The sequence below is a fragment of the Bos grunniens genome, chromosome 10 (genome assembly GCF_055505025.1).
Source record: "Bos grunniens cultivar Pamir isolate PY7600 chromosome 10, Bosgru_T2T1.0, whole genome shotgun sequence".
NCBI lineage: Eukaryota > Metazoa > Chordata > Mammalia > Artiodactyla > Bovidae > Bos > Bos grunniens.
The window spans coordinates 38,116,635-38,140,224 of record NC_141174.1 but is presented as its reverse complement, the minus strand read 5'-3'; the positions used below and the strand labels follow the sequence as shown (position 1 = coordinate 38,140,224).

Below are 23,590 nucleotides of genomic sequence, written 5' to 3'. Positions count from 1 at the left end.
ACCTAGGCCCAGTCATAATTCAAAAGCTCAGCATGCCACTCTCTCCACCCCCCAGTGAAGGGCTTTGCATAGTTAAAGCCAAAAGGCTGGACCCGCTGAAGTGGCCACAGTGCCCCTTCCCTGATCTAGGATGTCTTGTCCCTTTCCCTCAGTCACCAGTGTACCAAAAGCATGCAGTGAGCTTTCAGGCCAAGCTAGGGAAACACCTGAAGGGCAAAGTGGACATGCTTCATTACCACTCCTTCTGGGTGGGTAGCCACAACCACTTACTTCCCAACAATCTTGAAAGGAAAGCAGAGCCTTATGACAGGGCAGTGAAGCCCCAGGCAGTGGTAGAACCTGGGAAGAACACAGGTGCCTAGTTCTTTCCCCACATGGCTGCTTTTCAGACCCAAAGTACCAGAGTGGTGAGTTCCCTGGGGTAGGGGAAAGATGAGTCAAGGCCATAGGTACTCCATCTTGGTCCCAAGGGTGGGCGAAAGGGGAAAGCCTGGACTCAAAAAGCCCAAAGTTCCCTCCCTGACATGATGCAGTGGCACCAAGAGGCGCTCCAAAGACAGCCCCTCCGTCCAAGCGAACTAGGCCACCCAACATTCCCATTTCCCGAAAAACTCAGTCTCTGCAAGCCGTGGAGGACAGGTCTTCACAGGCTCATTTTAGCTTCGGGTTAAGAATGGAGGCGCAGCGGCGCCAAAGCTGAAATTCCCCTTCCCTCAGAAAAGTGTGGCGGTGTCACCGCAGTCACCTTCCCCTGAGCTCCCGTGCACGCGCGAGCCCTCCTGGGTCTGACCTGCGGCCGCGGCGTCTCTCGAGCGCTGACTGCTGCTTGGCTCCCGCCGGGCTCGCTGCTGGGCCGGCGACGCGCGCTGAGTCCGGCGCCTTCTCCCTCTCTGCTCGGGGACGGGCAGGGCTGGGGGGTGAAGAGGGGACTGCGCGTCCCAGTTCTAAGGCGGGGCGGGGCGGGGTGGAGTGCCAGGACCCGCCGAGGTGCTCCGAGGAGACCCGGGCGCGCAAGGTGAGACTGCACGGGCTCGCCCAGCTCAGATAGGGTAGACGTCCGGTCAGTGGCGAAGCCACGTGAACGGAGAAAAGAGCGAGTCGGCTTCTAAAAGGTCTGCTGGGGATGGGAGAGGGCCGAAGAGGGGACAGGGTGCGAAGGGACAGGGGAGACGCTGCCCAATCCTCTCCACGCGGGCGGGTAAGACCAAGAGCACCGGTCAACGCCCGCAGAACCAGGCTAGGCGTTCGAGCAAGGCATCCGTCCTAAGACCTTTTAAGAGTCCGTGGTAACATCCACCACCCGGAGTTCGTCGTGAGATCTCGGGGGTCTCACCGCCCTCGAGCCCCGTCCGCGCCCCTCTGGACCCCGGATTGCATCGCTAGGTTTGTGCTAGAACTGCCCAGGGTTGTGCGCCAGGGGCGAGGGGAAGGAGGAGTCGGAGGACTGGCTGCGGAGTGGACCGTTCTCGCGCGCCAGTCCCTTTTCCGTCCCAGGCTGGGTGGGGGCGGGCGCAGCGCCGCAGAGACTGGGGTGCGGTCTGAGAAGGTTGAGAAGTACTTGGAGCTGGAGGGGCGGGGCGGGGGCGAGGGCCGGGGAGGGCGGGAAAGCATCCCGGACCTGGTTTGTCCGGTCATAGTCTATTTAAGTGCAGTAGGAGAAGAGTAGGGGTTGCAAGAAAGCCCCGCCAAGAGAAAGGGCGTGCGCTTTTGGTGCCAGGGCGTCCGGACCTGGTTTCTTCTTTATCCCATACCTGGGAGCGCTTCGTGTGAGGTTCCACTACGAAGAGGCGAGCGGCGCCGGCTGCCAGGCACGCACTGTTTCGAAGAGGCAAAGGTAGGAAACAGCAGTCCGGGTTTAAGTGGCGGGTATACTGCTGCGGTCTGTGCGGCCCGGGTGGGTGTCGAAGAGGGCCTTGAAGTGCTGTCCCCGCCCCGGCCCCTAGAGGCGCACTTCCCACATCCGCCCAGGTTCAGATCAAGTGGGAATTCGAAGTATTGTGAGAAACTAAGAGGCAAAGAACAAACAAAACAACAAGAAACTTACTAAGGCCACGAGGTTTACAGATGTAGAATCCTTACCTCGGCTTAACTGGGGTCTAGGTAATTCGGCTGGCAAGATTCAGCACCCCTAGGCTCCTTAATCACCTCAGCCCTTGTTAAGGATTCCTGCCCCAAACCACTTTTCAGATCTTGTTCTATTTCTCCACTTAACGGCCTTCTTTGGTGCAAAAGCACACGTACACGTGCCCACACACCTTCCTGAAGAAAAGAGACTGGGACAGGAATTCTGGACAGGGTCCTTTTAGCCATCCAGAGCTGTGAACTTTGAGTGGGGTCCACCCCAAACAGAGAAATAAACCATCACATTCTAGCAACTAGTATCACTAGTCAGAGTTCTTGACAACTCCAGGCAAGTCACCCACACTCCCTTTGTAGAGAATTGGTCATCTTTACCGGTTCCAGAAGAAGCAGGAGGCAATCAGAGAAAGACTTCAGGAAGAAATCCCTGAGAGGCCACAGAACATTAAGAATGTACAGAAGAACGTTGAAGCTCCAGACTTGCACTAGGCTGTATTTCCTTGAAGACTGTAGCTTTATTTCTTGGCCACCCCTAATACACACAAAAAGGAACCCCACTCTATCCTGTGGTAGGTAGGAATGGGTAATCTTTATCTGAATTGCAACTGAGCATGAGAAATACTTTAGTATTTTAAGAGGAAAGGTGTCCCTTACCTCTCAGGCCAGGTGGCAAAGGAGAAAAGGACGACCCCAGAATGTGGAAATTGGCCCACCCAGTGAGAAAACACCTCAACTTTGTCACAGGGGCCTCTGATGCAGGATTTTTGTGTCTAGATGTTTATGGTACTGAGAACTCCTTCCTTGTTTTGCCTATATTTCTATTTATATGAACCTGTATGTGTGTATATCTGACCATGCATGCATGCATGCTCAGTTGCTCAGTCGTGTCTGACTCTTTGTGACCCAATGGACTGTAGCCTGCCAGGCTCCTCCGTCCATGAAATTTTTCAGGCAAGAATACTGGAGTGGGTTGTCGTTTTCTCCTCCAGGGGATCCCATAGATGGAAACTGAGTCTCCTCTGTGCGACCCCATAGACAGCAGCCCACCAGGCTCTCCCGTCCCTGGGATTCTCCAGGCAAGAACACTGGAGTGGGTTGCCATTTCCTTCTCCAATGCGTGAAAGTGAAAAGTCAAAGTGAAGTCTCTCAGTCGTGTCTGACTCCTAGCGATCCCATGGACTGCAGCCTACCAGGCTCCTCCATCCATGGGACCTTCCCGGCAAGAGTACTGGAGTGGGTTGCCATTGCCTTCTCTGTCCAGTTGCCAACTCAGCCAACTCAGACTTGAATTGGCAGGCAGATTCTTTACCACTGAGCCACCTGGAAAGCCTATATCTGACTGTGTCTTTCTTGTGCTTATTTATATTAATATATATTTATATCAGTATAACAATCTGGTAGTCGGCTAAGGGAGAAGTGGCAGATTAAAGATTGACATGAGATTTTTCTAGAAAAAAATTCTACTGTCAGATCCTCCTTGGCAAGCCAGGAAGGAAGATGTCCCCAAGGGAAACCACAAACTCTGTGGAAAAAGCAGGATTGTTGGGTGTGAGGACTTTTCATTTCAGTCCCACCTTTTCATGCAGGAGGCCTATTAAGTTAATGATTAAAGCCAAATTAGGATCAGGGTTATCAAAAATTAACTTTAAATTGGGTTATGTAGATTAAAGAAGACCTAATTCACTAAACTGAACTAGAAGGAACTAAACAAGGCAAGTTTTATTCACCAACTGTCTTTTTGTTTTAGTCATCTTTAATAAATATTTTGGAGAATTGGAAATAAATTAGTGTTGTTCTTCTATACTTGATCCAGAAACCCTTTTGTTAGTGTTTCTTTGAAGCACAATGTTAATAGGGATGAGCCATTCTTATAAAATATTTTATAACCTCCCTTTGAAATAAATTGGAGAAGGAAGTGGCAACCCACTCCAGGACTCTTGCCTGGAAAATCCCATGGATAGAGGAGCCTGTCTGGCTACAATCCATGGGGTTGCAAAGAGTCGGACACGACTGAGCGACTTCACTTTCACTTCACTTTGAAATAAATGCAGGAATAATGCTAATACATGACCCTAATCAAAATACATTGCATCATCATTATTTCTTTATATTGCAAATGTTTGGCTTTGAAATTCCAACATATAACATGTACTCTTATTTGACTACTATGTATTCAAACTTGCTTTATCTTCCTATCTTATTAACCAAGATAGTCTACATTTTATAGCATTTCCTTAAAAGTATAGTCTTCCATCAAAATGTAACGGCTTCAGTCTATGTGTCGTAAGTTATAAAAGTCTTAGACCAAAAAATATCTGTTATAAAATATTAATAAAGTATTACCAACATATATTTTACAAAATAATTTAATCCTCAAACTCTTACTTATCTTTAGCTGGAGTTGAAATGTATGTTTCAGATTCAACTAACATGAACATTCATGCTCTGGAGACTCCAACTATTGGAAGAGGCTTTCTGAAAATTTTGTGAAGCACTAAAAATTGACAGCATGGGTCAAATCCATTCCTGTCCAATCTTTAGCCTCAATGTAGGTGATACTGTTGACTGAGTACAGTAGAGGACAGTGAGGAAGCATAGCTCCCTCTTGTGTGTGAAACAGAAGATGCCACCTGCAGGGAGAGGGATACATTCATACATTCATTCATTCCATCCACAGACTGATTAGCAAGTACATGCTGCATTAGTAAGTTTATCCCCTGATGCAAAGATGGAAAGACAAAGCCCTTGCCCTTTAGGAGATTAGAAGCTAATGGGTTCTAGACGTTCAAACAGAATGCAGTGTAATTACTGTGATTCTGGAGGTATGTTCAAAATGCCATCAGAACATTAGGGGTGGGAACATCTACACTGGCCTGATGACGTCAGGAAACTTCACAGAGGAGGTAACACGAGCCGAGACTTGAAAAGTGAAGAAGAGTTTTCCAAGAGAGCAAGAGCATTCCAGACATAGGAAATAGTATATACAAAGGCATGAAGGCTTGAAAGTGCATGTCAGATTCAGGGAGATGCCAGTAGTTTACAATGGCTAGAGATTAGGCTGCATAAAAGATGGAGATGGAAGTATAGGTGGGATTGGATCACAAAGGACTTTGCATCTGATGATGAAAAGATTAGATTTAACACGGAGCAAAGAAATAAAATGATTATACTTGCTTGTTAGAAAAATTGTCCTGGCACCAGGCCAGATAGAATGAGACAGAATTAGGGCAGAGGCAGTAGTAGGGAAGGAAATACATGGATGGTTTCAAGAAATAGTTAAGAGGTAAAATGGTCCAGGTCTCTGGCTTATTTGATTGATGAGATGGTGATGCCACTGAAGAAACAAAGAGAACAGAATAAAAAGCAGAGTGGAGACACTGAATTCAGTTTGGGACCTGTTAAATCTGAGGCGTTCATGGAACAGCCAAGTGAAAATGTCCACAGGATAGCTGGCCCTTTTGTGTTTCGAGCCCAAGTAGGAAGTCTGTGTGGAGACAGATCTGAGAAGCATCATCCATGAAGGGATGAACTTGCCTAGAAAATCATGAAGAGTTACTAGAAGAAGAAAGCCAAGGCAGAATCCTGGGGAGCATGACTGTTTAAGAGGGGAGAAAGAACTGGCAAAGGGGCCATGAAAGGGATGGCTATAGGCAGGAGACCTAGGAGAATGTGGTGTCATGGAGGCCCAGGGAGGAAGTTAGAAGAAAGAGAAATTACCACGGGGAGGGCAAGAAGGATGAAAAGTGAAAGTTTCCCTTGAAATTTAGCACTTGGTGACCTAATGGGGAAGGATTCCCAAGTGGCTCAGTGGTAAAGAATACACCTGCCAGTGCAGGAGACACAGAAGACTCAGGTTCAATCCTTGGGTAAGGAAGACCCCCTGGAGAAGGGGATGACAACCTGCTTCAGTATTCTTGCCTGGGAAATTCCATAGGCAGAGGAGCCTAGTGGGCTACAGTCCATGGGGTCACAAAGAGTCAGACATGACTGAGTCTCTGGGCTCTGAGCACACATGCACACAACCTAATGGAGAAGCTGGGGTTAGAGAGAAGCGAGATTCACTGGACTGAGGAGATAAGGCAGTGGACACACACAGAGGCTGTTCTTCCCAAAAGCCTGGCTGTGAAAGGGAGAACATGGGACAAGGTAGCAGCTGGAAGGGACCCAAAAGTTCAACGGAAAGAGCTCCTTCTCTTTGTGTTCTTAAAATGGGAGAAATTAAAGCATGTCCTTGAGAGAAAGAGCTGGCAGAGAAAGAGGAGCTGCAAAATCACCAAGAGAAAGGGGGATAACTGATGAGATAGGTGGTGGTGAAGGTGGGCAGGATTGGGGTCAGAGCCTAAGAAGAAAAGATTTCATTCCTCTGGGATGGGAGAGTTGAAGAGTTAAGAGAAAAAGCAAAACTTCATGTTCAAACTGAGGCAGAGGTTATTCGACTTGCCCCAAAGAGAGGTCTGAATCTTTAAATTGTCTCTTTGCCTGATACCATGCTTCCTCCCATAGATAGCACCAGGAGGTGGCCAGCCTAGAAGAAGAGGGAGAGTCTGGGAGCCACAAAATTTAGAACTAGAATGGGTCATGGAGATATCACCATGTCCAATTGCAGATGAAGAAGCTAAGAAACAGAGGAGGTTTTCATTTGTCTGTCTAGTTATAAAATCAGTCAGTAAAGAACTGGAACTAGACCCAGAACTGATTCCAGCCCAGGGTTCACTGTAAGGATTGTTGAAAGAGATAAACGGGGAGTAATGAAATGCCCCCCCCTCCTTCCCAGTCTACTAGCTTCTATTTATTAGTATTATTCTGTTCCAGGTACTATTCTTAACACTTTATAGACACAATCTAGTTTCATATTCACAATGACCCTATGAAGTTAACATTATCATCATCCCAATTTTTAAAATAACATCAAGTCTCTTTTGAGGTCAAGTAACTTGCAAGAGGCAAAGGCGGAATTAAAATGCAGAGCTTCTAAACTCCTAAACTTATCCTTCCATTGTATCACTTAACAAGACATTGCCTGGTCAAACTATAAATTATGAAGCTTCCTGGGTACCAAGGCCCCAGTACAAATCATAGACAGGAAAATGAGCAGAGCAGGGTTCCTTGATCGTAAGAGGAATTTTTTTTTTTTTTTTCACATTTTGACATGTCTGAAATTGAGATGTGTCTTACCAACAATGGCTGTTATAGTTTGTTTGTTTTGCTGCACTGCACAGCATATAGAATCTTAGTTCCCCAACCAGGGACTGAACCTGTGCCCCCTGCAATGCAAGCACAGAGTCTTAACCACTGGATCGCCAGGGATGTCCTGGCTGTCATGACTTAATTTGCAGTGATTTTTTTCTCTTTCTTTCTTTGTGATACATACAATAACAGCATCCATTCCATCTGGATTTCACAAGACACAGTTGATTCAGGTATCATTTTCCCAGTATTTCGTCTGCAAATGGACAAACTAGAGCCAAATAGCTTTGAGATCAGGGAACAGACAGAACAGAGCTGAGCCAGGGTTTGAGCTGAAAGGAAGCCTGGGAATTTAAATCAAGGAGAAGAGCGGCTGTTGATGATGTGTGGGTAGAAGGACGTCTGGTCCCGGCACTGTTCCTAGTGGAGGGCGGGCTCCTTCAGTGCTCACTGAGGTGTGCTAGTTCAGCTCAGTTGTTCTCCAGTTACCAGTGCAGGAGCCAGGGTGCTCCAGAGAGCTGGTCAGACCAGAGGGCCAGTCCAGGTCTGGGAATCAGCCCTCTGGTGATGTAGCTGGATTACATACACTTGGCAGAGCTCTCTGGCCTTTGTTCCTTTGGGGACTGAGAAGGAAAGCCAACCTTTTTGTAATCTGTACCATCCTCCAGCCTTATGCCTTACCTTGACAGTAAATACAGCTCTTTTTATGCTCTGTGATCTGTCTGCTTGTGCTGGAAGCCTGAGGGGGATAAAAGAGAATTATATTTCCTAAGACAGTCCCAGAGGAAGCGGAGAAGCCTTGAGGGTAGTGGTGGCACTGATTTAGGGGATCTGGGGATTATGAAGGGAGCATGGGGTGACAGAGAATGATTGCCAAGACCTTTATTCTCTCACAGCTAAGGATGGCTGAGGGATAGTGGAATGGTGGTAACAGTGGCGTCTGGTGAGCTCCAGAGAAAAGGGGTCTAGTGTACTCTCTGCTGCATCTCCAGCACCAGGAACAGTGCCTGGCACAGAGAGGGCACTCAGTGAACACCTATTGTTGTTGTAGAGCCTCTGCCTCCCCCGAACAACCCAAAATGGCTGCTTTTGGACACACATTCCCCTTCTACGCTGGGCCCAAGCCGACCTTCCCAACGGACACCACACTGGCCGTCATCGTTGCCATCTTTCTGACTTCACTGGTCACCTTCATCATCATTCTGCCAGGCATTCGGGGCAAGATGGTGAGAAACAAAACAAACCCTGCAGACCCCAGCCCCAGAGAGACCTTGACCTTGGGAGGAGGGGTCCAGACTCTCTGGTTACAATCAGATTCAGGAGAGAGAGTCTAGTCCTGAGAAAACATCAGCCACCCTCCCAGCAGAGAGCTCCCCACTCCCTGACAGATAATTACTGAGTATCTGTTCTGGGCCAGGCACTTTGATCTCAGTTGACTGAGTGACCTCAGCTTTAGAGCAAGCACCCTCCCCAAGTCTGGAAAGAGAAGGGGTGGATTTGGAAGGAGGGTGAGGCATCGTGAGCTATCACTCCCGCCCTGTGACACAGAGGCTGTTCTGGATGCTGCGGGTAGTGACCAGCTTATTCATTGGAGCTGTGATCCTCGGTGAGTGTGAAGGGCAGCTGCCTTGGGCAGCTCCTCCATCCTGTCTCTCCCATCGGGGTGTCCCCACAGCAGCCTTTGCTTCAGGGTGGACTTCTAGACCTCCCTTCCCACATCTCCCTCACCCTGGACTTATTCCCTCATATCTACCCTTTCCCTGAGAGGTGTAAGCCTCCACCATTCTGAACATTTTTATTCAGTGGAAAGGAGGTCAAATGAATGCCTGTGGGGAGAGGTTCTCTGGAGGCTGGAGGGAAAGAATGGTGGAGGGCTTCGCTTTGGGGATTAGGCAATAGGAAACATAGAAAGTCTCTGTGTTGAAGCTCCCTGTGTTTGCCCCAAACCGTTTATTATGTTAGTGTTTCCTCCCCCAGCTGCTTGAGTAGCGCTCCCTAAATGGGGGAAGAGAGGGGAGGGGGAAGAGGAGTATGACCAGGGGAGGGAGATATTGGATTCTGACCCATTTATTCATTTTTTAAAAATTTTATTTTGGGTTGTGCTGGGTCTTCAATGCTGCACAGACTTTATCTTTAGCTGCGGCGAGCAGGGGCTACTCTCTAGTTGCAGTGCATGGGCTTCTTATTGCCGCGGCCTGTCGTTGCGGAGCACAGGCTCTGTAGCATAGGCTCAATAGTTGTGGCGCATGGGCTTAGTTGCTCTGAGGCACGTGGGATCTTCCTGGACCAGGGATTGAATTTGTATCTTCTGCATTGGCAGGTAGCTTCTTTACCACTGTACCACCGGAGAAATCCCACCCCACCCCCATTTATTCATCTCATACATGTCGCTGGCAAAATTACTATGACCCAGGCCTTAGGCTGGTTAATGGATACACAATTATGAGCGAAACAGACATGGTCGGTCCCCTTGGTGCTTTCTCCCTGGCTCTAACCCAGCAATGCCCAGGCCTCCCTGAGTTCTTGTGTATCCAACTCCCCAACCCAGCCGTGAATTTCAGTTCTGAGTGGTCTGTGGGCCAGGTGAGCACCAACACGTCCTACAAGGCCTTCAGTTCCCAGTGGATCAGTGCCAACGTTGGGCTGCAGATTGGGCTGGGAGGCGTCAACATCACGCTCACAGGTGAGGGAGGGCTCTTACCTGTGAGGGAGGGCAAGGCGCGGCTCTGTGTCTTTGGGAGCTATGCTCAGAGTGGTCTAAAGAGCAATAGGATGCCGGGTGGTAGGAAGGGAAATTCTCAGGCCTTGGAAACAGCCTTCTCTCACTGGAGACCAGAGCCTGGCCCCATCCAGTGTGATAGGCCACTGCCCAGGTACATCTCCACTGTGGCCCTTGGGTCCCTGCTGAGCACAGCTGCCCTCTTCCGCAGGGACCCCAGTGCAGCAGCTGAATGAGACCATTGATTACAACGAGGAGTTCACCTGGCGCCTGGGGGAGAACTACGCTGAGGAGTATGCCAACGCACTGGAGAAGGGGCTGCCAGACCCCGTGCTCTACCTGGCCGAGAAGTTCACCCCACACAGCCCCTGTGGCCTGCATGGCCAGTACCGCCTAGCGGGACACTACACCTCGGCTATGCTGTGGTGAGCGTGGCCATAGGCCCTGCTGGCCTAGACTCAGGAATGGGGCTTCCACCCATCTCTCCTATACTCATGTGGAGATCCCTAGTGAGACAGTCTGGTGCCGGTGATCACAGTACTTGGTTGGGAAGCCCACAGGCAGGAATCCCCACCTCACCTCTTTGGGGTGTCCTTGGGTCCCCGAGCCTCCACCTCAGCCCCTCCAGCTAGAAGTTTGCCCCAAATGAGGCAGAGGTACCAGCCTTCACCAGGTCCTGGCTCTCCAGGGTGGCATTCCTCTGCTGGCTGCTGGCCAACGTGATGCTGTCCATGCCTGTGCTGGTCTACGGTGGCCACATGCTGCTGGCCACAGGTCTCTTCCAGCTGTTGGGACTGCTCTTCTTCTCCACGGCCACATCCCTAACCCCGCCCTGTCCCTTGCGCCTGGGTGCCGCCACACTGCATACTCACCGTGGGCCTGCCTACTGGATCACGTTGACCACAGGTGAGGCCCTGGGACAGGCAGTGGGGGGCTCAGGGCCAGGGCCCAGAAGGCCCATGGGGTTAAAGGTCTGCCTCTGGGGACCAAGGATGCCTTTCCCCTCTTTAGAGCTCCCTCCCTCTTAGATTCCTTATCCCCAGGCTTCCCTTCCTTGTATTTGTATGTATCTGTCTTTGTCATATCCCTTTTTCCCTAACTCTCTCTTCACCCAGCTCTTCCCAAAATCTTCTGACCTCATGACCCCTCCCTCTTCCCCAAAACACTTTCCCCTATGTCCCCCATTCCTGGAACACTTCTCTGTCCTTGCCTCACAGAGTCTTAAATTGCCCTGCAGTTTTCTTCTTTTCTCCTGTGCCACTGTGTCTGCCCCCTTAAGCCATTTCCTATGTCTCCTCCGGTGTGTCCTGCCCTCCTCCCCGTGCTTCTTGATTTTCAGAGTTCTCTCTCTCTACCCTGGGATGTAACTGAAGGAACACTGGGTTTAGAGTCCAAAAACTCAGGACAACAGACCCATAACAGACATATGACCTGATACCGATCATCTCTTGGAGCACAAGTTGTCCTGAAGCAGGGACACCAGGCCTCCCTCAGGAGGGGCCTAATGCTCTTAGGAAAATATGTCCTTGGGAGGTGTTCCTATCACTGAGGTGGGATACTTGTTGCTCCATCACCAGGACTGCTGTGTGTGCTGCTGGGTCTGGCCATGGTGGTGGCTCACAGGATGCAGCCCCACAGGCTGAAGGCTTTCTTCAGCCAGAGTGTGGGGGAGGACCCTGTGCTGGAGTTGAATCCCGAGGAAGGGGGACTCCTGAGCCCTCACTACCGATCCATCACTGAGAGTCCCGAGCCCCAGGACATCCCTCTGTCAGAGGCTTCCTCCGAGGCCCCCTGCGAGGAGCCTGACTGTGCCCTGTAACCGACTGTGCCCTGTGTTCCTTTCCCTGGTGGCACCTGGACTTCCAATGTGGCTCCAGACTTTTCTGGAACCCCCTCCCCCAAAACCACCAGAACTGCCAACAGGCTGGGTTGTATCAGTTCCCAGCCCCAATCTGAAAGTGGAATAGGGAAAGAGGCTCTATCTATTGGTGTTAAAAGTGGAACAAAACAAAAAGCTCTAAGGCAGACATCGAGGCTGCCCATAAACCAGACCAAGCAGAGATTACCTGTTTGTGCCCAGCAACCCTGCTCTCCCCTGGTGCTTTGCCTCAAGGTGGCATTTACTGAGACCCAGCTTCACCCACATAATGACATGTGTGTGTGCGGGGTTACAATGTGATTCTCCTATGGTCCCTCTCACTCTTCTGCATGTCTTTTAATTTCCTTTTTCCTGGGTCCCTTTTGTTCTTCTTTTACTGCCCCAGCTGGTGTGATTTCATTAATACAATGAAAGTACTGCAAGGGAGAAGAGACCAAACTTCTTGTCTTAGATCTAATATTAACTGAATGTGCCACATTCTCTCTGAGCCTCTGTTCTAAATTTGCCAAATAAGATTGTAGGATTTGCCAAGGACCTTAAAAAATTCCCAGGGTTTACATCTTTATGCCTTGCTGACATAGCTTGGCCCTCAGACACCACTACTTTGATGAATAAACTAAATTAGTGAATAAACTCCAAAATAATATTTCTTCCGAGCCCACTCAGCAGAGAGGGATCCCAGGGGGCCAGTGGCAGGGGTTGGGAGATGGGAAGACCTGTCTGGTCACTGCTACCATATCCTTGGGGCAGCTCTGGAGGATGCTGGCTTTGGTTGGTTCTTCCCTGGACTCACTAGGGGGCACCCTCTCCCGGGTTACTCTGCATTTTTCAGACAGATAGAACCCGGCGTGAGTGGCAATGCAGAGAAAGAGTGTAGTAGACTACCTCCAACCTAGGGAAGTCTCGTATGTCAGGAAAGCCATGAAAAGCCGGGGGAGATAATGAGGGATAGTTTCTAGAAAACAAAAAGAGAAAGAATTTATTTCCAGCTCACCCTGGGAGACTCTTTCCCCGGAGCGGGGGTCACATCTGAGGCCACCGGCCTCTCCCACCGCGCTCCCGGAGCTCCTCCGCTCGGCGGGCACCGCATCCCGGCCTGCGCGGGGACCAAGGCAGAGTAGGAGTCCGACGTTGAGTCCTTTCACAGGTTAGTACTGATGGTTAAGTCCGAGGTCCTGAACTGCTTATGCAGTGGGTTGCTGAGGATGAGAGGCGAGCTCCCCTTCGTCGGACTTTCGAGGTCGTTGACACTTCCTTCCAAGAAGAGGCGAAGAGCGCTGGGCCGAGCGTAGTGCAGACTCAGCACCGCGGCTCCGAGGAGGAGGCACAGGACGCCTGCGATAGCGCAGTCGGGGCGGGGTTGGGGGTGGGTAAAGGGGGCTGTTAGGGCTTCAGAGCCCGGCCTCCCCATCTCCATCTATTAGAAGTATCTGCATTTCCTCCCCAGACACACACATACACAGACACATACACACACACACACACAACCCGCAGAAAGATCTCTAGTATGGATACATGATACGCGGGATCTATGCTCAGTGGGTAAGAAACCGAAGGAACCCTTCCGAACTCCGTTCCCCTCCCTCATCTGCAAAATAGGTGTAACAATGTCCGCGTCTACGAACTATTGAGCGGGACAGATCAGATAATTTATGTGAACTCACTATGCAAACTGGAAAGCGCACGCTGGTATAAATCGCGTCCCCGCTCCCAGCCACCGGGGGCGTGTTCCCTTGGTCCTCACCAGTGGCCAGAGTGATCCAAAAGGCTGCGCCATAGTGAGTGGTGAGCTCGGAGGAGCCGACGCGGAGCTGGCAGAGAGGCACGCTGGAGATAGAGGCGAAGGCGAACACCGAGAAGAGCGCGAAGGCGCCAGTGATGAGGAGAGTCAGGCCTCCGTAGTGCGGAACCGGCATGGAGAGCAGCATGTTGGAGAGGAGCCAGAAGCAGAAGGCCACCCTGCGGGGAGTGGGCGGTGGCGCTGTGAGCCTGGTCCTCCACCACGCCCGGCTTCCCAAGGGCTCGCTGGCTCTACATCCCAACCCAGAATCAAAGCCCGGGGCTGGGATGGCAGAGGCGCAGGGAAACACCGGAGGGGAGTAGCCGGCGTTTAGCCGTTTCTGGTTCTCTTCGGATTCCGGCGATCGGTACCGACGTCGTAACTATCTGCCCCCGAGGCTGCGATTCTCACCCCAAGCGCGTCGGGCTGCAGCGGGAACTCACATCCCCCGGCTCACGCGCCCCCACCCCACCCCACGCCACCCCACCCCCACCTCTGCCACATACAAACACACAGACGCAGTGTCTTCTCACCATAGAGTGGCCGAGGCGTAGTGTCCCGCCAGGCGGTATTGGCGGTAAACCCCACAGGGGCTGCTCGGAGTGAACTTCTCCGCCAGATAGAGAACCGGGTACGGCAGCCCCCTCTCCAGGGCCTCCGCGTACGCCCCTGCATAGTTTTGGCCAAACCGCCAGATGAACTGCTCATTGTAGTCGATGGTCTCGTTCAGCTGCTGCACTGGGTTCCCTGCGGATGGCGGCGAGGTCACCCGGCTGCGTACAGCTAGGACCCGGCGACTAAGCGGATTCAGTTGGGAAAGTGAGACTCCGAGAGAAATGGGTTTGGCAGCGGTTGAGGAAAACACAAATCAGTGAGGGCCAGAAGCTATTTGAACTTGTGGAATCTGTCCTCACAGGTCCCCCAGCTGCTCCTGCCATCCTCCCCCGACCCATGGTGTCTGTCTGCCAACCCCAGGAGCTCACATAGCCGCAGCCCCCTCACCTGTGAGTGTGATATTAACGCCCTCCAGGCCCACATGCAGACCGACGTGGGCTCGGACGCGTTCCACGCTGAAGGCCTTGTAGGATGTTTTGGTGCTAACGCTGCCGACTGACCATTCTGCGCTGAAGTGCGCGGCTGTGGGGAGACGCACACGGTGGGGGCGGGGAAAGGTCAGGGACAAGATTGGGGACGTTTAATTGGGTGAGTGGGAAACGGTGCACAGAGTTGGCGGGTGTTGGGTGGGGGGCGTCTAGAGCCCAATCCATATACACGGTATGGGTGGAAGCCCGGGCACTAGAAAGAGAACGGGAAGAGGGAGTGGGAAACCAACCGAAGTTCTCCACTTGCCCAAGCGTCCTCTGGTCACCCCCTTCCTCACCCCAGGTCCTCTCCCCATCCACTGCATGACACACTCACCCACAATTTCTGCTCCTATGAACAGGCTGAGAAGAACTCTCACCAACCAGAACCATCGCTGCAGGAGCACACACTGGGTCAGGTCTGGGTACTGCCTGACCAGATTCCCGCAGACCTCCCTTGACCCCACGCTGCCCTGGCCTTTAGTGCCTCTGCAACTTCCCTCTCTTGCCCACCTTTCCCAGTTACATTCTTGACCTTTAAAGGCTGAAGTCAAGTCATGCAAGTGCCTCTGAACCATCGGCATGTCTGATGTATTCTGGCCGCAGAATGTTTCTGGCTGCAGGTGTTTCTACCTCCCTAGCCCCATTTCCCAGTCCACCCTGCCACTGGGCTGTCTCTACCTTATGCTCTCCCACCACCCCCATCCCCTTTCTTCTCTGGCTATCTGGTTCCTACTCCTGGTGCTGCTTCCTGCTCGGCGCACTGCCATGGTGAGGCTCAGTGAGTCCAGAAGTGCTAGGCAGGCAGGGGTCACCTCCCTCAGGAGAGGGAGGCCTCAGGGTCTGGTCACCAGGTAGAGGGGGTGAGACACTACATCTCAGATATTACTAGGCATGCCAGTTTCCCAGAAAACCAACACAAGACCTGGGGAACCTTGAGAAAAACACAACTTAGGTTCTGGGAAAGGGGGAAATCTAAGAAAAAGTGCCCAGTTTACCACAACTTTGAAGAAATTGCTTTAGGATGGGGACACATGACAACCAAGTGCAGAGGCGAAACACAGCAGTCTGAGTTGCTGTTTTCTGTCCTCTTAGCCAGAAGGTCATCACCCGGAGGTCAGGAAGGGGGTGGAAAGGGAGTGGAGGTGCAGCCTGGGGAGAGGAGGAGGTCCCTGCAGCAGGTGAAGCCTTGAACTGACCCCAAGATTACCAGACTGGACACCTACTCTCTGCAGCAGCCTCCTGAATGTTCCAGCTAGGGGGTCCTCTCTGAATGTCCTGCAGAGGCTCTCTCCCTGTTTTTGGGAAGGGGTGCACACTGGACCAGACTACTGGTGTGCTCCCCTGTGTTTGTCTGGTTCATTGTGCTTCAGCCTGACTCTTCATGAAAGACCCTGCTGCCCTCCTACCTGTCCTGGTTCTCCAGAGACAAGCTATCCAAGATGCCCTCCATCCCCCAGACCAGAGCTTCTACTACCCCCTTACCGAGTGGCCACGAATCCCAGGTAAGATGAGCAGGAAGCTGGCGGCCAAGACCAAGAACACGAGAATGACGATGAGTAGCGGGACACTGAGGCCGGCGGCATGCCGGGGCTGAGGGTAGAAGGGCAGCACACCATTCCACAGAGTCATGCTGCAGCCCGGCTGAGCTGAGTGTGTTCCAGCGGGGAGAGCAATCACTGGCCTCCGAGTCCAGGTCCCACTTCCCTTTACTCTGTCCCCTGCGTGCGAGCACTGGACCCAATGGACAAGTCAAGTCTGAACGTCTCTGCTCCCCTTTAAGGAAGCCAGCAGCTAACTGCTCTCAGGCGCTCTGGATTGGCCTATATCGAGTTAGGTAAGTGGGAGAGCGGGCTCTGAGGGTTCGCTCTGCGTTTGGAAATCGCATGGGACCTGAAACCCCTTTTATAGCAGCGTGGGCCGAGCGCTGAGCGCTGTCGGGACTTCGCTGCTGGGTCCCGGAGGGAAAAGATCATGCAAATAAGAGGCGGAGGTCATTATGCAAATGAGAGGAGCCCCACCCGCCTAGCAAGAGGGAGCGGCCCAGTCCAGATGCTCACATCTGGCGCTGGTCTAGCCTAAGTGGAACACCTGCACAGCTGGCCTCAGAGGATCCAGAGAGGAGGGTGAGAGTGAAGCCGGGGGTGAATGAGGATCTGCGGAGCGGGGAAGGGAGGAAGTGGGGAGAGGCAGGAAGCAGAGCAGAGAGGCAAAGATTCCAAGAAAAAGACTTCTGACCGACGGGGTCCCTAAGCCAGAGGTTGGACCGGTACTTGGGACTTGATCTTCCCATCCCTCAGTGTCCATGGACAGGTATTCACTGAGGGATATGAGAGGCTTGTGCCCTTAAAAAAGTGCCCTCTGGGTGTGGGTCCTTGGCGATACTTCTAAAAGCTTCGCTCCAGAAATGGGGGTGGACACAGCTCGCGCCAACTGTCAGCGGTGGGAAAGGCTGGCTCTGTGTTCCTCATGGACCACCTCCCACCCCGCTGGTCTCAGGGTCAACATGCTCCGCGCAAGGCCAGAGGTACTTGTGCTCCTGGGAGTTCTGCTGTCTCTACTCCTGGATCCAACGGGTAAGTACCAGGCGCTAGTTCCCTTGGGAGTTGAGGAAGGGATTGGTGCAGGCAAGAGGCTTCCTGGGGCTGGAAAATGGGGTGAGATCGCTGCGCGGCTCAGAGAGATGGTAAACTTCCCGGCGCAGCCTAGAGGCCGCGGGAGCATCTCCACTTGGGTCGGGTTGGGGGCCCTCAGCTGGCGGACCGAGGCCATCGGGTCCCCCAGGGGTCGCAGGAAAGCTAGCAGTGAGCGGACCACTCTCTGACCCACAGGTGGCCAGGACTCACTCTCACTGACCTGGGAAGTGCAGCGCTATGACGGCTGGTTCAACAACCTGAGGCACCACGAGCGTGGCGCTGCGGGTGCGTCCTGCGGCCTGGGGTGGGGAACGGCTAGTGGAAGCCAGGGGTACGGGAGAACCGGCGCGGAGAAGCCGGCGGGAAGGGAGCGCGCCAGCCAGCCGGCCCGCTGCCTGCGCGGCCAGCTCCTATACACACCTGAAGGCTGAAGAAGGGGTCTCGTCGGTCGAGTGGGGGTTGGAGGGAGGCATAGGGCGAGATTCAAGGGCTTGTTGGGAACGGCGTGTTCTGACAGAGCCCGGCTCCCTGCTTCCCACAGGCTCCCGACTGCAGCGCCTTGTACCGGCCAACTACGCGGACGGCGTGTATCAGGCTCTCGAGGAGCCGCTGCTGCCCAATCCGCGCAGACTCAGCAACGCAGCCACGCGGGGCAGCTCCGGGAGGCCGTCCGGCCGCAATCGCACGGTCCTGGGGGTCTTCTTCGGTGAGGGCAAATGGGAGAACAGTTCCGGTGAGGGTTGACCTGGCGCTTAGCTCAGCGCCTAAGGAGATGGGCCCTGAGGCCGCTCTGCAAGTCCAAAGGACACCGACCCAAGACTTCAAACCACGTCCTCACCGTCCTCACCGTCCCCACCGTCCCCCAGCCCATCCCCTCAGGCTACACTTGGAGCCTTTCTTCGTCTTGGACGGGTTTGAGGGTGTTGACCAGCTGGTATTTTGCTCTCCTAATCTTTCTCTTACCCCTTACTCCAACCCAGGAGTGCCACTAGCCTTCCCTGTAGCTCCTTGGAGCTAGGTCCCCTGCCGCCCCTCTCCTCCCAATGTGAGGATTAACTTCTTTACCCCCGGAGAGGGAGGGGGAGGTACGATCTGTTAGGAGATGGGGACTGGCTCCGGGGAGCCCTTATATTTATTGTATTATTTTGATTCTCACCACGACGTGATGGGGGTGGGCGAGGAGGGTACTATAACCCCACTTTACAGATTAGAAGAAAGTTTTAGAGCTGGTGGAGCGGCGCTTGAATTGGAACATCTGTCTTTAGGCTCCCTGGAGGTGGGGAATAGCGATTCTTACCAGATTGAACCCCACGACCGCAGGCTACCACGTGCTGTCCGACCTGGTCAGTGTGGAAAAGTCTGGCTGCCCAGCCGAGTTCCTTAACATCCACATCCCGCCCGGAGACCCCGTGTTCGACCGCGACCACAGCGGGGATGTGGTCCTGCCCTTCCAGAGGAGTCACTGGGACCCCGAGACCGGACAGAGCCCCAGCAACCCCCGGGACCTGGTGAGCGCAGCAGGCGGGGGTGTGGGGCTGGCGGGACCTGAGGCAACCGCGGAGAGGATCCCATCCCGCCGCACCCACAAAGCCGCGGGCCCTCACCCCTCCCGGACCCGCCTGGCCGCCCGACCCCCGGCTCAGCCTCCCGCCGTCCCCGCAGACCAACGAGGTGACCGGCTGGCTGGACGGCAGCGCCATCTATGGCTCCTCGCACTCCTGGAGCGACGAGCTGCGGAGCTTCTCCGGGGGGCAGCTGGCGTCGGGGCCCGACCCCGCCTTCCCGCGGGCCGCGCAGGCCCCGCTGCTCATGTGGACGCCGCCAGATCCCACCACTGGCCGCCGCGGGCCGCGGGGGCTATACGGTGAGGCGGCGGGGGCCGGGCAGGGCGCGGTCGAAGGACGGCGAGGGGCGCCCCGCGGTCCAGCCCGCGCTCATTTCTCCCCTGCGTTCCCGCGGCGCGTGCAGCCTTCGGGGCCGAGCGAGGGAACCGCGAGCCCTTCCTGCAGGCTCTGGGTCTGCTCTGGTTCCGCTATCACAACCTATGGGCTCAGAAGCTGGCCCGGCGGTACCCGCTCTCGGGGGACGAGGAGCTGTTCCAGCACGCGCGCAAGAGGGTCATCGCCACCTACCAGGTGGGTCCCCCACGGCCTGGTCCCCAGGAGACTCCAGAGCCCTCGGTCCTGGACGACCCCGCCAGAAACCACCACCCTCCTGCCCAGAGAGCTGCCATCTAGGAAAAGCCCCTGAGGGTGATAAGCAGGCAAAGCGCTCCTCACGCAGGAGGTTTTCTGATTATTATTTCGCAGCCCGCTCCCCACCCACCTGTCCTGGTTGCTTGTGGGGAACAGGAACCTCCGCACCTCTCCTGTCTGAGAGTGTCTCCTGTGACTGTCCCTGCCTGGTCCTCATCTCCCTCCTAAGCCTTCCTTGAGCTCAGATCCCTCGTGGCCTGGCTGCTCCAGCGCTGGCCTCCCCTTTCCCCTCTCTTGACCCTCAGAATATCGCCATGTATGAGTGGCTGCCCAGCTTCCTGCAGCAAACACCTCCAAATTACACAGGTGAAGAACACTTGGGTTGAGGGGGTTAGGGGAGGGGGGTGATTAAGATCCATAGGACAAAGAAAACTGGTGGGTTCTTGTGATGAGAGTATGTGAGGGTAAGGAGCCTGTTTTTCTTACTACCCCTGTGGACAGAGTATCGCCCTTTCCTGGACCCCAGCATCTCCCCAGAGTTCCTGGCTGCCTCTGAGCAGTTCTTCTCCACCATGGTGCCCCCTGGCGTCTACATGAGGTGAGGGACGGTCTGGCTGAGCAGCACACTGGGAGAGGTGAAGATGCAGTGGCCTTGGGGCCTGGGACCTTTCATATACCCCACCCCCACAGTTTCATGGGGAAAGAGAAGCGGAATTTGGTCCCCTGAAACAGAACCCTGGGGTAGGAGTCCAGTCTTAACAGGGAGGTTTCTCCATTTCCTCCTAACAGCTTAACTTCAGTTGCTGAGAGCAGGATTTGTCCAGCAGCTGTGTAACTCTCTTCCCTCCTTCCCTTCCTACCCTGTGTGGACAAAGAGCAACCTCTACCTTCAGTCCACACTGATTGCCAAATCCCTGCTGCAGTCAAGGAAGTTCAGAGGACACCCCTTAGTACTCACCAAATGGCCTCTGAATGCCTCACCCCACATCAGCCCCACCCCAGCCTCTTCCTTGAATTCTCTTACCGCATCCTTGATTCCCCATTTCAGAAATGCCAGTTGTCATTTCCAGATGGTCCTGAATGAGAGTTTTGGCAGCTCCCCAGCTCTCAGAGTCTGCAACAGCTACTGGATTCGGGAGGTCAGCTTGGGGTCAGGGACAAGGGAAGGTGGGTCAAGGTCAGTCTTGTCACACAGGCTGGGAAAAGCAACAATTCCAGTTCATAGGTGTTGCTGCCTCAGGGTGGTGGGAGATGAAGGTAGAGTGATCAGAAAATTATCTGGGAACAGCAGTTCAACAGGCTCTAGGCCTGGCCAAGGGCCCTTTGTCCTGGGATGCTGCAGTGGTCTGGGTGAGGGGGACCCCGCACTGGGAAGGAGCCTGAGGACCTACCTTGAGTATGCTGTTTCTTTCCAGAATCCCAATCTGAACAGCTCTCAGGCAGTGAATCAGCTGCTGCTGGGAATGGCCTCCCAGATCTCAGAGCTAGAGGACAATATTGTGGTGGAAGATCTGAGGGGTAAGCACTGGAAGTAGAAGGGATGAGGGCCCAGAGGCCTGTGAGCCTGGGGACCCTTCTGGGTTAGTCACTAGGGAGTCGGACATGACTGAGCGACTTCACTTTCACTTTTCACTTTCATGCATTGGAGAAGGAAATGGCAACCCACTCCAGTGTTCTTGCCTGGAGAATCCCAGGGATGGGGGAGCCTGGTGGGCTGCCGTCTATGGGGTCACACAGAGTCGGACACGACTGAAGTGACTTAGCAGCAGCAGCAGCAGGCCTAGGGTACCTACAATGTAAGAACACACACACAGCAGCCATTAGAAAAAATTAGAGGAAAATAACTGTATTCTAAATTACCTACATCTGAGTATGTAGGGGGTAGCTTGTCCAGCACCATCTTGAGGTTAAGGAGGTGGGACGGGGGATTTGGTGACTAGAACCATCCTGAGTCTTAAGGGAAGAGTTTTTTGAGAAAAATTGCTCCTGGTCACAAATGGTGACATTGACATGTGCTGGATATGGGTAATGCCAACAGCCCAATTCAAGGCTGCTGGGTAAAGAAGGGTTAGGAGGACAGCCTAGAGCCAGGTCCTCTCTCCTCCTTAGATTATTGGCCTGGCCCTGGCAAGTTCTCTCGCACTGACTACGTGGCCAGCAGCATCCAACGTGGCCGAGACATGGGGCTGCCCAGCTATAGCCAAGCCCTGCAGGCCTTGGGGCTGAAGACCCCGGGGAACTGGAGTGACCTCAACCCCAACGTGGACCCTCAGGTCAGAAATAGTGATGATAATAATGGCAACTAAAGCTTTCTTGAGGTGATACTAAGTCCTTTACATGTGTAACCCATTTAATCTGTGTGAAGAACATTATAGAGTAGACACCATCATTGTCCCCATTTTACCCATGACATAATTGTTAAGTCCATCTCGGAGGCAGGATTCAAATTCAGGCATCTGATTCCAGAGTATCCTCACCGCTACTCTGTACCATTTCTGCAGAATGACCCCTGGGTGGGGAGCCATTGTCCTGTTCCTGCAGGGTCTTGCCCCATGAGATGGATGACCCTGAAGCTGCTGGTCACTGGAGACAGTCTGGGTGGTGACACACTGGTCCTCCCACCAGACTTGTCACCACTTGAGGGGGCTGCCTAGAAAGAGGAAACTCTCTCAGGGCTAAGCAGCAAGCCAGACCGCGGATGGGGTCCCATGTTTGAGGGATGGGGCAGTAGTGGCCACCCTCCTAACACAAAACCACACACGTATGCTCACACACTCCTCACCTCCTGTGGTGCCCCAGGTGCTGGAGGCCACAGCGGCCCTGTACAACCAGGACCTGTCCCGGCTGGAGTTACTCCCTGGGGGGCTCCTGGAGAGCCACGGGGACCCTGGACCCCTCTTCAGCACCATCGTCCTTGATCAGTTTGTGCGACTGCGGGATGGCGACCGCTACTGGTTTGAGAACAGCAGGAATGGGTAAGGCCTGCCTGGCTCCTGCCTCAGACTCTGTCTTGGCCTGGACCCCAGACCCTCTGCCTGTGAATGGCCTCCATGGGCCCTTGACTCCCAGCTGACCCACAACTCCCTCCCCACCCCTCTGGGTCTATTTTTCTCATCTGGGTTCCCAGGCCCGAGTTTGCTGGAGACCTGTGATCCCTTCTCATCCCAAACAATTCCTGGCTTTCCCCACCTTAGGCTCTTCTCTCCAGATGAAATTGCAGAAATTAGAAGCACCACTCTTCGGGACGTGGTGGTGGCTGTCACCAATGTGGACCCTGACACCCTGCAGCCCAATGTCTTTATTTGGCAGGATGGTGGGTGGCCTGGGAGAGCTCAAGCAATGGTGGCAGAGAAGGGGCAGAGGTTGTGTGTGGGGGGGTCACTTGGTGCTGTCTCAGGGGCTAGGCACCAGGCAGTTCCCTCTGTGTTGGTCTGGGAGGCCTGCATTAGGTGCCTCCCCCAGTAGAGACTAGACTGGTTTGCAGGCTGTACCTTGTGGTCGGGTTGGGGTGATGCTGAGAGGTGGGATGTGGAAGAGGAACTTTTGAGGGGAACAAGTTCCAGGGAGGTGGATCTGGGAGGGAGCAGTACCTGGCCCTTTACAGGAGAAGAGGGGAAGGATGCCTGGCCAAGGAGTGGGACGCTCAGGCCTTGAGACCTTCTGTGCTTCTCCCTCAGGTGCACCCTGCCCTCAGCCCCAACAGCTCACAACCGGAGACCTGCCCCGCTGTGTGCCCCTGACCGAGATTCATTACTTCGAGGGCAGTGGTCCTGGCTTTGGCATCACCATCGTGGCTTTGTGCTGTCTTCCACTAGGTAAGCCCTTCAGCCCCCTCAGCCATGTCTCTTCTCTCAGCTCCCCTCCTCTCCACAGACTGTCCCCACCCCTTGTTACTGACTGACCTGTAGGGTTCAGGCCTGAGTTCATTTGAAGCCAGCCTCAGGATGCCTTAGGAAGGGAGGGGCAGCAGCCAGGGCCTTGGAAAACCCACAGGTGAGGGGTTCCTCTCCCCACTGGCTCCTTCTGACCCCCT

General features: G+C 53.7%; 4 protein-coding genes across 18 annotated transcripts in view; 2 read left to right on the top strand and 2 right to left on the bottom strand.

The window, feature by feature from the left end:
* Positions 1 to 1,005, bottom strand: part of DUOX1 (dual oxidase 1) — a 33,139-nt gene extending 32,134 nt beyond the window's left edge. Inside the window, exon 1 of one of the 3 annotated variants that reach the window (XM_086320677.1) lies at positions 791 to 1,005. The gene's annotated coding sequence lies outside the window, so the exon portion shown is untranslated. Of the gene's footprint in view, positions 1 to 745 lie in introns of all 3 variants that reach the window. The other 2 variants (XM_086320680.1, XM_086320678.1) reach the window with 2 other exon arrangements.
* On the top strand, positions 1,001 to 14,668 carry DUOXA1 (dual oxidase maturation factor 1). 9 transcript variants are annotated; one of them, XM_086320695.1, is made up of 8 exons: positions 1,001 to 1,015; positions 1,718 to 1,834; positions 8,318 to 8,492; positions 8,815 to 8,872; positions 9,815 to 9,949; positions 10,197 to 10,410; positions 10,674 to 10,891; positions 11,563 to 12,343. In XM_086320695.1, the coding sequence occupies exons 3-8, from the start codon at positions 8,346 to 8,348 to the stop codon at positions 11,802 to 11,804; spliced, it is 1,014 nt and encodes a 337-aa protein (XP_086176821.1). In that variant the 5' UTR covers positions 1,001 to 1,015; positions 1,718 to 1,834; positions 8,318 to 8,345; the 3' UTR covers positions 11,805 to 12,343. The 9 variants fall into 9 exon arrangements, with proteins under 9 accessions (XP_086176821.1, XP_086176817.1, XP_086176818.1 ...); XM_086320691.1 differs by lacking the exons at positions 1,001 to 1,015; positions 11,563 to 12,343 and adding exons at positions 1,244 to 1,383; positions 14,561 to 14,668 and having other exon boundaries at positions 9,587 to 9,949; XM_086320692.1 differs by lacking the exons at positions 1,001 to 1,015; positions 11,563 to 12,343 and adding exons at positions 1,244 to 1,383; positions 12,854 to 13,200 and having other exon boundaries at positions 9,587 to 9,949.
* On the bottom strand, positions 12,817 to 16,603 carry DUOXA2 (dual oxidase maturation factor 2). The gene is made up of 6 exons (XM_086320701.1): positions 16,212 to 16,603; positions 15,064 to 15,121; positions 14,647 to 14,781; positions 14,178 to 14,391; positions 13,609 to 13,823; positions 12,817 to 13,199 (listed from the first exon to the last, which is right to left on the bottom strand). The coding sequence occupies exons 1-6, from the start codon at positions 16,356 to 16,358 to the stop codon at positions 13,006 to 13,008; spliced, it is 963 nt and encodes a 320-aa protein (XP_086176827.1). The 5' UTR covers positions 16,359 to 16,603; the 3' UTR covers positions 12,817 to 13,005.
* DUOX2 (dual oxidase 2) overlaps positions 16,489 to 23,590 on the top strand; it is a 19,681-nt gene continuing 12,579 nt past the window's right edge. For 2 of the 5 annotated variants that reach the window (XR_015134391.1, XM_086320674.1), the window contains exons 1-15: positions 16,897 to 17,039; positions 17,226 to 17,302; positions 17,558 to 17,647; positions 17,904 to 18,068; positions 18,683 to 18,870; positions 19,025 to 19,226; positions 19,331 to 19,497; positions 19,863 to 19,923; positions 20,059 to 20,155; positions 20,606 to 20,696; positions 20,973 to 21,075; positions 21,667 to 21,830; positions 22,357 to 22,532; positions 22,752 to 22,870; positions 23,235 to 23,372. Coding sequence is in view for 4 of the 5 variants with exons in the window: in XM_086320674.1 (XP_086176800.1) it covers positions 17,032 to 17,039; positions 17,226 to 17,302; positions 17,558 to 17,647; positions 17,904 to 18,068; positions 18,683 to 18,870; positions 19,025 to 19,226; positions 19,331 to 19,497; positions 19,863 to 19,923; positions 20,059 to 20,155; positions 20,606 to 20,696; positions 20,973 to 21,075; positions 21,667 to 21,830; positions 22,357 to 22,532; positions 22,752 to 22,870; positions 23,235 to 23,372 (1,846 nt within the window). In the remaining variant the exon portion in view is untranslated. Of the gene's footprint in view, positions 16,564 to 16,772; positions 16,853 to 16,896; positions 17,040 to 17,070; positions 17,303 to 17,557; positions 17,648 to 17,903; positions 18,069 to 18,682; positions 18,871 to 19,024; positions 19,227 to 19,330; positions 19,498 to 19,862; positions 19,924 to 20,058; positions 20,156 to 20,605; positions 20,697 to 20,972; positions 21,076 to 21,666; positions 21,831 to 22,356; positions 22,533 to 22,751; positions 22,871 to 23,234; positions 23,373 to 23,590 lie in introns of those variants that run through there. The other 3 variants (XM_086320676.1, XM_086320675.1, XM_086320673.1) reach the window with 3 other exon arrangements.

Bases quoted from the DNA above. Each gene is read 5' to 3' on its own strand.
- DUOXA1 (XM_086320689.1), top strand. From the start codon at position 8,346: ATGGCTGCTTTTGGACACACATTCCCCTTCTACGCTGGGCCCAAGCCG. The intron at 9,950-10,196 runs GTGAGGGAGGGC...CCTCTTCCGCAG, and splicing joins CGTCAACATCACGCTCACAG to GGACCCCAGTGCAGCAGCTG. The intron at 10,411-10,673 runs GTGAGCGTGGCC...CTGGCTCTCCAG, and splicing joins TACACCTCGGCTATGCTGTG to GGTGGCATTCCTCTGCTGGC.
- DUOXA2 (XM_086320701.1), bottom strand. From the start codon at position 16,358: ATGACTCTGTGGAATGGTGTGCTGCCCTTCTACCCTCAGCCCCGGCAT. The intron at 14,392-14,646 runs GTGAGGGGGCTG...CGCCATCCGCAG, and splicing joins CGTTAATATCACACTCACAG to GGAACCCAGTGCAGCAGCTG. The intron at 13,200-13,608 runs GTGAGGACCAAG...GCGCTATCGCAG, and splicing joins TTGGATCACTCTGGCCACTG to GCGTCCTGTGCCTCCTCCTC.